The sequence below is a fragment of the Ranitomeya variabilis genome, chromosome 7, assembly GCF_051348905.1.
Source record: "Ranitomeya variabilis isolate aRanVar5 chromosome 7, aRanVar5.hap1, whole genome shotgun sequence".
Lineage (NCBI taxonomy): Eukaryota > Metazoa > Chordata > Amphibia > Anura > Dendrobatidae > Ranitomeya > Ranitomeya variabilis.
The window spans coordinates 107978765-107991743 of record NC_135238.1 but is presented as its reverse complement, the minus strand read 5'-3'; the positions used below and the strand labels follow the sequence as shown (position 1 = coordinate 107991743).

Genomic DNA, 12979 nt, shown 5'->3' with positions numbered 1-12979 from the left:
AACGTTAAGGAACCGCAACTGCACTACATCGCGGCGGTATCTCAAGAAAGGACAAGAAGCGAGGTTTATTGTGGAGAGTGAGAAACGAGATCAAAGCAAAAAGGAGATAACACCAGTAGGAGTCGTGCTGTAAGATCGAGGCAACATCCTATTGAGGCGTGTAGCCGGTGGCCGGAACGCCGAGGAAGTATTGGGCTCCAAGCATTACTTCAAACCAACGTCAGGACAGTTAATTATAGGTTGGCTGTCTCACCTAAATCACCTAAGCAGACATAGGGGGCAACTGTGGGAGAGGGGCGTTACTAGGGTCCCGGAAGAACTCCAGGCCTACCCGTCATACGGGTGCGTCCTATCCATATCATCTGGGGGACGGAGAAGAACATCAGAACAGACATAAGTTGTGGGAAAGAACATCAGAAACAGACACAACAGTTGTGAGGACTATCCCGTGGTGCTCAGCAGGGAAGTACTACAACACACAGGCGCTAGAAGGTAGGCACAGATTTCCACCTGCAAAGGGAACTCTGGAGGTGCCATCGGACCGGCCGGTCTCAGACAGCCCTGTTAACAGTACTCTGGATTGAGGATCTTGAAGCCTTCAGTAAAGAGGTAAAGAGACTGCAACCCTGTGTCCTCGTTATTTCACCACGACCTGCACCACGCACCATCATCTTATCTTTCATTGGATGCCCCTTAGCAGGGTCATGGACCGGGTCTAGCCACCGTGACAACCCCAGAACTGAGACAGAGAAGCCCGGTACCGAGTACCCCGCGGCCCTGCGCTTGGGGGCACTCCACTAGAGGTGGAGTCCGCATCCCACATAGGCACGACACTTATGTCTTGATATTTTAAGGTTAGTTAAATGCGGGTATAGCATTGAATAAGCCAAACTCAGTCCCAGCAATCTCCTTTTGACCTGAGCTTCTGAACTGCCGCGGAGTAGTCCGGGTATAAAAATATCTGGTTGATATCAATAGTTAAGTCTGCCATGTCTCTGGCTCTTCTAAGTAAAATATCACTGCCCTGATAATTCAGGATTTTGGCCAGGATAGATCTCGGGGCAGACCCTGGGGGTAAGGGTCTTGATGGTACTCAATGAGCCCTCTTCACTGCAAACAATTTAGTAAGGCTATCCCCTCCCACTTTGGTTTTCAGCCATGATTTGATATAATTTGTGGGGTTGTTCCCCTCCATCTTTTCAGGTACACCAATTATTCTTAAACTAGATGGTGGCCCGATTCTAACGCATCGGGTATTCTAGAATATGTATGCGGAGTGTATAGCAGAGCTCACGTAGTATATTGTGCAGCCCACGCAGTACATTGCGCAGCCCACGCAGTACATTGCACAGCCCATGCAGTACATTGCACAGCCCACGCAGTACATTGCGCAGCCCACGTAGTACATTGCGTAGCCCACGTAGTACATTGCGAAGCCCACGTTGTACATTGCGCAGCCCACGTTGTACATTGCGCAGCCCACCTAGTACATTGCGCAGCCCAAGTTGTACATTGCGCAGCCCAAGTTGTACATTACGCAGCCCACGTTGTACATTGCGCAGCCCACATAGTATATTGCGCCGCCCACGTAGTACATTGCGCAGCCCATGTATATTGCGCAGCCCACGTAGTACATTGCGCAGCCCACGTAGTACATTGCGCAGCTCACATTGTACATTGCGCAGCCCACGTAGTATATTGCGCAGCCCACGTTGTATATTGTGCAGCCCACATAGTATATTGCGCAGCCCACGTTGTACATTGCGCAGCCCACGTTGTACATTGCGCAGCCCACGTTGTACATTGCACAGCCCATGTTGTACATTGCGCAGCCCACGTAGTATATTGCGCAGCCCACGTAGTATATTACGCAGCCCACGTAGCATATTGCGCAGCCCACGTTGTATATTGCTCAGCCCACGTTGTATACTCCGCAGCCCACGTTGTACATTGCGCAGCCCACGTTGTACATTGCGCAGCCCACGTAGTATATTGCGCAGCTCACGTAGTATATTGCGCAGCCCACGTTGTATATTGCGCAGCCCATGTTGTATATTGCGCAGCCCACGTTGTATATTGCGCAGCTCACGTTGTATATTGTGCAGCCCACGTTCCATATTGCGCAGCCCACGTTGCATATTGCGCAGCCCACGTTGTATATTGAGCAGCCCACATTGTATATTGCGCAGCCCACGTTGTATATTGCGCAGCCCACGTTGTATAGTCACGTAGTATATTGCACAGCCACGTAGTATATAGCACAGCCCATGTAGTATATTGCCCAGCCACGTAGTATATAGCACAGCCCATGTAGTATATTGCCCAGCCACGTAGTATATAGCACAGCCGACATAGTATATTGCCCAGCCACGTAGTATATTGCACAGCCCACGCAGTATATTGCCCAGCCACGTAGTATATTGCACAGACCACGTAGTATATAGCAATGTGGGCATCATATCCCTGTTAAAAAAAAAAAAAATAAAATAAAAAATAGTTATACTCACCTTCCGGAGCCCCCGGATCCAAGCGAAGCGGTTACCGACGCTGCTCGTGCGCTCCGGTCTCAAGAGTGCATTGCGGTCTCGCGAGATGATGACGTAGCTATGTCATCATCTCACGAGATCGCAGCATGGACCGGTTACGGGAGCGTCGCGAGCGGGAAAGGCCTGTTGTCGATCCGGGGGCCGACGGATGGTGAGTATATAACGATATTTTTTTTTTATTATTATTTTTAACATTAGATCGTTTTACTATTCATGCTGCATAGGAAGCATGAATAGTAAAAAGTTGGTCACACAGGGTTAATAGCAGCGGTAAAAGAGTGCATTACACCGCGGCATAACGCGGTCCGTTACCGCTGCCATTAACCCTGTGTGAGGGCAGACTGGAGGGGAGTATGGAGTGGGCACTGACTGCGGGGAGGAAGGAGCGGCCATTTTTCCGCCGGACTGTGCCCGTCGCTGATTGGTCGTGGCTGTTTTGCCACGACCAATCAGCGACTTGGATTACATGACAGACAGAGGCTGCGACCAATAAATATCCGTGACAGACAGACAGACAGAAGGACGGAAGTAATTCTTAGACAATTATATAGTAGATTGTTCCTACAGGAATGGTGTTCAAGATCATCCGTTTTAAATTCCAGCTCCGAGATGCGTTGGACATATTTTTTCTCCCTATTTAACAGTTCAGCAATCTGATCCTCTGCTCTGCCCACAAGCTCCTCCACCGCCTCTGTTCTCTCCTCAACTTTCTGCATGGCAGTACAGAAATTGGCTATTTCACCCTTTAAACCATCAACCTGCAGGGTCAGGACTGTGAGTGCAGACTTGCAGAATGTCACTACTGAAAATACATCCTTTAGTGTGGGTTCTTTCACATCTGCTTCACATAAGTCTACAGGCTGTACACTGTGTGCAGGGGCTTGTGGGGCTGCTGCAGTGGGTGATGTGCCACACTTATCCTGCGCATTATCAGCACACATAGGGGTCTGCTGAGTCATGGGGCTGTGCTGTGCCACACAACTCACCTGGGCCATCCACACCTGCAGTCTTCTCACCTCCAGCTCCCAGCTGCAGCCTCTCTGCTCCCTCCATTCTGGAAAACGTCTCCAGCTTGGAGATCACCTCTATCTTCCTCCTGTACACAGCACTTGCCTTGGTCGCCTCCTCCTCTGCTGACTCGGCACCGGAGGATCCCCCACGCTAAACGCAATCACGGGAATTCAAGCAGCTGTCACAGGCGTTCGGTGGCGCCTCCGTTCAGCCCTGTATACGGTAAGTGTAGCGGGAGAGCTCTTACACACGTCCACACACATGTCCCGCTAGGCCATGCCCCCTCACCCAAAATTTACTGGGAAAAAAGCACATCTTATAATCTGAAAAATACAGTATATTATATTAATAAATATATATACACACCCTTGAAATGCCATCTAAATAGAGCGATATACATACACATAATCTGCTAGCTTTGCAGTTTTCGCACTTTACGTAATGAGTTAACTATTGTTACATTTATCTTGACCTCATAAGTGAATTTTAACGGAAAGTGATACACATTTTTTTTGTGTGATTTACACGTTTAGCGACTTATTCTGCGAGATAACTATTTTTCCAGTTACATCTGCAAACGTCTGACTTATATAATTACATGTGCCCATACTGTATATAGACATATAATCTGAAGGTCCATTTGCACGTGTCACCTTTATCATGTTTTTTTTTTATTGTTTTCAATGTTGTGTGTGTGCCTGTCTTATACACTGCCACCACACACCTACTTGTGTTTTCAATAAAGGTTTTTCTATGTTCTTAAAATATTTTTACTTTTAACCGGTTTTTGTGTTTTTCCATATGGTCCAGTTAGTATTTCCAGCAGGTATATGTGTCTGTGTCATCATTATTTGATACTCTTACATCCATGCATTTAAGTTCATCACTTACATATATACACATATACTATCTGCGTGTTCCTTATCTTATTTGTATAATTGCCCGTTTTTCTACTGACCAACATTACTTCAGTTCCAACTAATAGGATAACAGTGAGGATTTCTTGAATTGTTTTGGGGACGCCCATTTCATACATGTGTATATATACTTATGACTGACTTCTGTGTTCATCTCTGTATTTACCTTTGTATGCATCTTCATATATTACAGCAGTGTGGGTCATTCAAATTTATTCATTACTGCTTGACTTGACAATTATAGATGCAGATAACAACATTGGGTAGCTTGTTTTAACTGTAACACATACCAAGGGTTGTCATGTATACCACCTTTGTGTGCTTTTTTACATGTTTTAATTGTTGGTCATTAGGTGTAATGAAGTTGTCATTCTTATCATTATATACTCCAGGTGTACGCATTGTATATGCATGTACTTTTCTCTCTTTTTTCAAATTTGTGCATTTTGTGTATGATGCAGCACCCTACATTTAGCCTATTAGTAGTGCACCCCCCTTTCTTTACATTTATCCCACAATATCCCAACCACCAGTCATTTTTATACAGGCTTACTGATTGCCTGGTTCTGGTAGCTTATGACTTTGGAGTGTGGTTTACAGAACAAAAGGAACAGAACTATTACATTTTTGTATTTAATCCAGAACGATAGGCAGCGTTTATAAAAAAAAATATACAAACAAATTTACAAAAGGGGCCAAAACAATACAGCATATACAGTTACAAGACATACAAATGGATTAACAGAGAACGTACTATGCTGGACAGGGAGATGGCTCAGCTAGCGGATGGAAGCAATCTGATTGAAAATGTATGGTTAACAGGATGAAGCCTACACTAATATATATCTTTTTCACCATTGATCTGAGAACTCATGGACATGACAGTTACAAAATAAACACCTGGCAGATAAACTTACCATCTTTTGGCCTTGAGTAGTACTTTCCAAATGCCATATCTTTTTGTGTATCTGGATATAAAAACTTTAGTGGGTTCTCTGGAATATTTTCTGCTGCCATCACTTTATAGTTGCGAATAATGTCTGGAAAACTTACAGCAGAAAGCTCTTTCTTTGTATAAGGTTCCACAGAATGAAAAACAGGCTCTGAAATAAAACACTTGAAAGCATTAGAAAGTGTTTACCCAGGCATGTATATTCATAATAACATTTCAATTACACACAATGGGGCAGTTTCACTAATCCTATACAATATTTAGACTGCAAACCTAAATTAAATGAATATCAGGCTGTATAGTCTTAAGGGTATGTTTCCATAGGCAGAAACCTGCAACGCTTTGGACAGAGCACATGTCCGCTGTGTTCAAAGCGCTGCCGGCTTTTGAACGCCGGGTATTCTGCAGGTGTTTATTGAACCATGTGGAATCACCGCATCCTATACATTGGACGGTGATACAAATCTTGCGGAGACTGAGCGTCAACATAAATTGACATGCTGCGGTCTGGAAAGACGGGCTGCATGTCCATTTACTCAGGGAAGCCGAAGGCATCCTTGCACGCATAGTGGAGAGGGGATTTCTTCAAATCCCATCCACTATGCTGTAACATAGACCAGCTGAAAGAAGCCAAGATGGGGACATCACAATACGCTTTGCAGTGATTATAAAAGGTTGACATAGGGAGTAAAAGTTTCACTGCAAAGTTAAAAAAAAATAAAAAAACATTACCCACGTGGGGTATACATAGGTGACCACTAAGTACTTGTTGCAGGAGGGGGAGGAGGAGGTGATTTCCTGAACAAAATGGGTTTGGATGGTAAGGGATGGACTTTAAGACAACTTCCAAGAAAAAAAACATTTGGGCTGCATTTACATTTTGTTGCTGTCATCTGTAGGGCTTACAAAGTCAGAGGAAATCCTGCCCTTGTTTGATTTTAGAAGAGACAGCCTATCTGCATTTTCCATTGACAGCCATGTGTGCCTATCCATTATGATTGTACCAGCCGAGCTAAAAAGTTGCTCAGACAACATACTTGAGGCAGGGCATGGCAGCACCTCCAAGGCGTACAAAGAGAGGTCTGGCCAAGTGTGCAGCTTGGACAACCAATAGTTAAAGGGCACTGAAGAATCAGGAAGGATGCCGATATGGTCACTTGAGTAGTCCTTCATCATCTTGGTCAACGTCTCCCTCCTCGTCATAGTTACACCCACAAATAGCCCTTGCTGATGTGACTGTTTCATGAAAATGGACCAGTTGGTGGACATTACCCCCCGCAAGTTGCACCTGGTATGCTTGGTCTTCCCCTGTAATCCTTGTGGGTGAAAAGAGCCGGTACCTCTGCTAGCAGCATTGTCTGAGAGTACAATATGTTCCAAATTATTATGCAAATGACATTTTTCTCGGATTTTCCTAAATGGTCAGTGCAAATGACAGTCTAATAAAAGTCATCACCCGTTAGAGTATACATCGAATTTTATTGAAGAAACCTCCCAATGATAACAGTATAATCTCCAATATGATGAAATACTCAAAATGCACTGTTCCAAATTATTATGCACAGTAGTATTTCTAAACATTTGATATGTTTTAAAGAACTGAAAATGCTCATTTGTGGAAATTGCAGCATTAGGAGGTCACATTCACTGAACAAAAAAGCTATTTAACTCCAAAACATCCCAACGGGCCAAGTTACATGTTACCATAGGAACCCTTCATTGATATCACCTTCACAATTCTTGCATCCATTGATGTTGTGAGTTTATGGAGAGTTTCTGCTTGTATTTCTTTGCATGAAGTCAGAATAGCCTCCCAGAGCTGCTGTTTTGATGTGAACTGCCTCCCACCCTCATAGATCTTTTGTTTGATGATACTCCAAAGGTTCTCTATAGGGTTGAGGTCAGGGGAAGATGGTGGCCACACCATGAGTTTATCTCCTTTTATGCCCATAGCAGCCAATTACTCAGAGGTATTCATTGTCATGCATGAAGATGATTTTGTTCCTGAAGGCACGTTTCTGCTTTTTAGACCATGGAAGAAAGTTCTCAGTCAGAAACTCTATTTACTTTGCTGAGGTCATTTTCACACCTTCAGGAACCTTAAAGGGCCCTACAAGCTGGTTCCCCATGATTCCAGCCAAAAACATGACTCCTCCACCTCCTTGCTGACTTCGCAGCCTTGTTGGGACATGGTGGCCATCCACCAACCATCCACTACTCCATCCTTCTGGACCGTCCAGAGTTGCTCGACACTCATCAGTAAACAAGACTGTTTGAAAATTAGTCTTCATGTATGTCTGGGCCCACTGCAACCGTTTCTGCTTGTGAACACTGTTTAGGAGTGGCCGAATAGTAGGTTTATGCACCACAGCAAGCCTTTGAAGGATCCTACACCTTGAGGTTCGAGGGACTCCAGACGCACCAGCAGCTTCAAATAACTGTTTGCTGCTTTGTAATGGTATTTTGGCAGCTGCTCTCTTAATCCAACGAATTTGTCTGCCAGAAAACTTCCTCATTATGCCTTTATTTGCATGAACTCTGTCTGTGCTCTGTTTCAGTCACAAATCTCATCAGAGTATGATGATCACTCTTAAGTTTTCATGAAATATCTAATTTTTTCATACCTTGTCCAAGGCATTGCACTATTTACCGCTTTTCAGCAGCAGAGAGATCCTTTTTATTTCCCATATTGCTTGAAACCTGTGACCTGCATAATAATGTGGAACATCATTTTTGAGTAGTTTTCCTTTAATTAGAATCGCCTGGAAAACTAATCATCACATGTGTTTAAGATTGATTTCAGTGATTCATTGAGCCCTGAGACACAATACCATCCACGAGTTTATTTGAAAAACAAAACAATTAAATCTTTAAGACACTTAAATCCAATTTGCATAATAATTTGGAACACAGTGTAATCTTTTTAGCAAGTCTTCCACAAAGGCCCTCTGGAATGCATGCACTGAAAATGGCCACTGACATGAGAGAAGCAAATTTCTTCTTTTACCGTGGGTCAAGAAAGGTGCATGGCCAGTATTTCATGTCGGACAAAATTTATTTCATGTGAGGGTCTTGGGAAAGGCATCTGGGCATAATCCCTGCCATGTGTGGCAGACTATAAAGGGTCAAATGTTCAGTGTCCTCACCAGGAAGAACACTAACCATCTTCTCCTCCTTACGATGCATAGCCTTCTCCTCCTCTTCAGGCCATCCATGCTGGACAAGAATGAAGCTGGCATTGGGAGTCCCCTCTGTAGTGCAGACCAAAAACTGTGTGCCACTGTAAAATCTTGCTCCATAGCCACCTGCTCGGCATTCAAAACTTTCTCTTTGAGATTCTGCAGCGAACATTGTAATAGAAAGATCAGCTTGATACTTATGCTGATAATAGTCATCAGCGCTCATCATCTTGGCGCAGTACTCAAACTTTTTTTATATTGCCTTGCTGACATACTGCAACAGCGGACTAATGAAAATTATTGCCACTGCTAAATTGTGACATTTGCTTATCTCTGCATGGATTGCGCCAGTCGCACAACTGCTAGATAAAGATACGCTATTTATTAAACCAATAGAAAAGTATTATTTTTTTATATTGTCTTGCTGATACACTGCAACAGCGGACTAATGAAAATTAATGCCACTGCTAAATTGTGACATTTATCTCTGCCCAGATTGCACCAGTCGCACAACTGCTAGCTAAAGAGTTTTTCAGCACTTTTTTTGGCTGAAAATGCTCCCCTTGGCTTATACATGAGTCATTGTCCAAGAAGACGGCGGGGGAGGAGGAGCAGCTGAGCCTGTGCCCGCTGAAAAAGAGAATGGATATTCACTGTGCTGGCAATGAATATTTCTCTTATAGTGCGTACAGTTAAAGCCACCGGCTTCCAGCAGCTGCTGGGCTATCACGGGTGCCCGCTCATTAAGTTAATGAATATTCACCTCCTCTACTCCATGGTGAATATTCATTCCCTTAATGAGCAGGGACATGTGATCGCCGGGCCGCAGGAGCTGCTGGCACCAAAACAAGATGCTGCGCGGGTGCGCAGGAAAGGTAAGTATGATGTTTTGGGTTTTTTATGCTTTTCTCAAGGGGGCCACGCATACAAGGATAGGGATGAGGAACCATGCATACAATGATAAGGATGAGGAACCATGCAGACAAGGATGGGGATAAGGAGCCATGCAGACAAGGATTGGAGTAAGAAGCCATGCAGACAAGGATGGGAATAAGGAACCATGCATACAAGGATGGGAATAAGGAGCCATGCAGACAAGGATTTATATTTATACACATTGCATGTCCTCACCACTTTTCTGTGGACCCTATATGTGTGTACTGTGCATTTCTCACCAGTGCTCTGCATACCATGCATGTGTACACAGTACAGTTCCTCACCAGTGCTCTGCAGAAAATGTATGTGTACACAGTAGTTCCTCACCAGTGCCCTGCAGACCATGTATGTGTACACAGTGCAGGTTCTCACCAGTGCTCTGCAGACCCCATGTGTGTACTGTGAACTGTGTATTTCAGTTCTTCAATACAAAAAGTGAAACTCATATATTATATGGAATCATTACAAACAGAGTGATCTATTTCAAGTGTTTATTTATGTTAATGTTGATGATTATGGCTTACAGCCAATGAAAATCCAAAAGTGATTACCTCAGTAAATTAGAATACTTTATAACTTGAAAAAGTGATTTTAAAATCCGAAATGTTGGCCTACTGAAATGTATATTCAGTACATGCACTTAATACTTGGTTGGGGCTCCTTTGGCATTAATTACTGCATCAAAGCGATGTGGCATTGAGGTGATCAGCCTGTGACACTGCTGAGGTGTTATGGAAGCCCAGGTTGCTTTGATGGCAGCCTTCAGCTCATCTGCACTGTGGGGTCTGGTGTCTCATCCTCCTCTTGATAATACCCCATAGATTCTCTATGGGGTTAAGGTCAGGCAAGTTTGGAGGCCAATCAAGCACAGTGATACTGTTGTTTTTAACCCCTTAACGACCGCTGATACGCCTTTTAACGGCGGCAGTTAAGGGTACTTAAACCACAGCACCATTAATTAACGACGTTGTGGAAAAAGTGAATAGCACCCCCCAGAGTCGGATTTTCTCTGGGGTCTCGGTTGCCGGGGGTAGCCGAGACCCCAGAGAACATGATTTGTTTTTTTTTTATCGACCCCTGGGTTGCGATCGCCGGTAATTAACAGTTTACTTGCGGACGCAAAAAGAAAAAAAAAAACACGATTTCCCATTTAATTTCTCTGTCCTCCAATATGATCGCACATCAGAGGACAGAGAAATGGGGTCCCTGATCGCCCACCGATACTCACCTGTCTCCCCCGGTGCTCCTCGTGGCTCCCGATGGGCGCCGCCATCTTGTTCCGGCCAAAAAATGGTGGGCGCATGCGCAGTGCTCCCGCCAGCCGGCACTTGGAAGATCTTTGGGGTCTCGGCTGCCGGCGGTAGCCGAGACCCCAAAGAACATGATTGGGGTCGGTTTTTACCGACCCGTTTTGCGATCGCCGGTAATTAGCTGTTTACCGGCGGCCGAAAAAAAAAAAAAAAAGCTTTGTGTCAATCTGTCCTCTGATGTGATCGCACAAAAGAGGACAGAGAAATAGGGCCATTCGGGGACCCTGTTATACTTACCGGTGTCCCTGGGTCCTCCTGCATCCCCTCCTGCCTGCCGGCTTCTTCATCCGGTAAGAAAATGGTGGGCGCATGCGCAGTGCGCCCGCCATGATCTGCTGGCCGGCAGCTAGAGGAGTTGCGTCAGTACGGGGCCATCGCAATGCGTCAGCCCGACGTACCGACGCACATTGTGAAAATTGTGGACAACGTGGGCAGCGGATGCTTTTTTTCAACGCACCCGCTGCCCAGTCTATGTCCTGGGGGGAGGGAGCGGAGATATGGCCGCACATGCGCAGTAGGAAATGGCGGACACGATGAACAAAAAAACGTTACATTGAACATTTTTTGTGACGACGGTCCGCCAAAATACAACAGATCCAGTGCACGACGGACGCGACATGTGGCCATCCGTCGCGATCCGTCGGCAATACAAGTCTATGGGCAAAAAACGCATCCTGCGAGCACATTTGCAGGATCCGTTTTTTGTCCAAAACGACGGATTGCAACAGATGCCACATAACGCAAATGTGAAAGTAGCCTTAGGGCTAGGGTTAGGGCTGGGGCTAAAGTTAGTGCTAGGGTTAAGGTTGGGGCTAAATTTAGGGTTAGGGCTAGGGTTTGGGTTGGGGCTAAATTTAGGGTTAGGGCTAGGGTTAGGGCTAGGGTTGGGGCTAAAGTTAGGGCTAGGGGTGCGGCTAAAGTTAGGGTTAGAGTTGGGATTAGGGTTAGGGTTTGGATTAGGGTTGGTGTTAGGGTTACGTTTGGGATTAGGGTTAGGTTTGGGATTAGGGTTAAGGTTAGGGTTGGGATTACGGTTAGGCGTGTATTGAGATTAGGGTTAGGTTTGAGGTTAGGGTTGAGATTAGGATTAGGGGTGTGTTGGATTTAGGGTTTTGATTAGGGTTATGGTTAGGGCTGAGATTAGGGTTGTTTTGGGGTTAGGGTTATGATTATCGTTAGGGTTGTGATTAGGATTATGGATCGGGTTGGGATTAGGGTTAGGGATGTGTTGGGGTTAGGGTTGGAGTTAGAATTGGGGGTTTCCACTGTTTAGGTACATCAGGGAGTCTCCAAACACGAAAGCCAATTTTGCGCTCAAAAAGTCAAATAGTGCTGCCTCCCTTCTGAGCTCTGCCATGCGCCCAAACAGTGGTTTACCCCCCCATATGGGGCATCAGCCTACTCGGGATAAATTGGACAACAAATTTTGAGGTCCAATTTCTCCTGTTACCCATATGAAAATAAAAACTTGGGGGCTAAAAAATCTTTTTTGTGGAAAAAAAATATTTTTTTTTTCACGACTCTGCACTATAAACTTCTATGAAGCACTTGGGCATTTAAAGTTCTCACCACACATCTAGATAAGTTCCATGGAGGGTCTAGTTTCCAAAATGGGGTCACTTGTGGGGGGTTTCTACTGTTAATATATCAGGGGCTCTGCAAACGCAACATAATGCCCGCAGACCATTCTATCAAAGTCTGCATTCCAAAACAGCGCTCCTTCCCTTCCGAGCTTTGCCGTGCGCCCAAACAGAGGTCCCCCCACACATGGGGTACCAGAATACTCAGGACAAATTGGACAACAACTTTTGGGGTCTAATTTCTCTTGTTACCCTTGTGAAAATAAAAACTTGAGGGCTAAATAATCTTTTTTGTGAAAAAAATTTTTTTTTTTATTTTCACAACTCTGCATTATAAACTTCTGTGAAGCACTTGGGCATTTAAAGTTCTCACCACACATCTAGATAAGTTCCTTGGGGGGGTCTAGTTTCCAAAATGGGGTCACTTGTGGGGGGTTTCTTCTACTGTTTTGGTACATCAGGGGCTCTGCAAACGCAACATAACGCCCGCAGACCATTCTATCAAAGTCTGCATTCCAAAACGGCGCTCCTTCCTTTCCGAGCTCTGC

The 12979-nt window shown here is 44.9% G+C and overlaps 1 protein-coding gene and 1 long non-coding RNA gene across 4 annotated transcripts in view; one reads left to right on the top strand and one right to left on the bottom strand.

Moving 5' to 3' along the window:
* Window positions 1–12979, bottom strand: part of STAT1 (signal transducer and activator of transcription 1) — a 2295457-nt gene that overhangs the window by 903189 nt on the left and 1379289 nt on the right. For all 3 annotated transcript variants that reach the window (XM_077275645.1, XM_077275646.1, XM_077275644.1), the window contains exon 21: window positions 5392–5577. In XM_077275645.1, the coding sequence (XP_077131760.1) occupies window positions 5392–5577 (186 nt within the window). The remainder of the gene's footprint in view (window positions 1–5391; window positions 5578–12979) is intronic.
* The window catches only part of LOC143786346 (uncharacterized), a 139411-nt gene that overhangs the window by 109642 nt on the left and 16790 nt on the right, over window positions 1–12979 (top strand). The window lies entirely within an intron of this gene.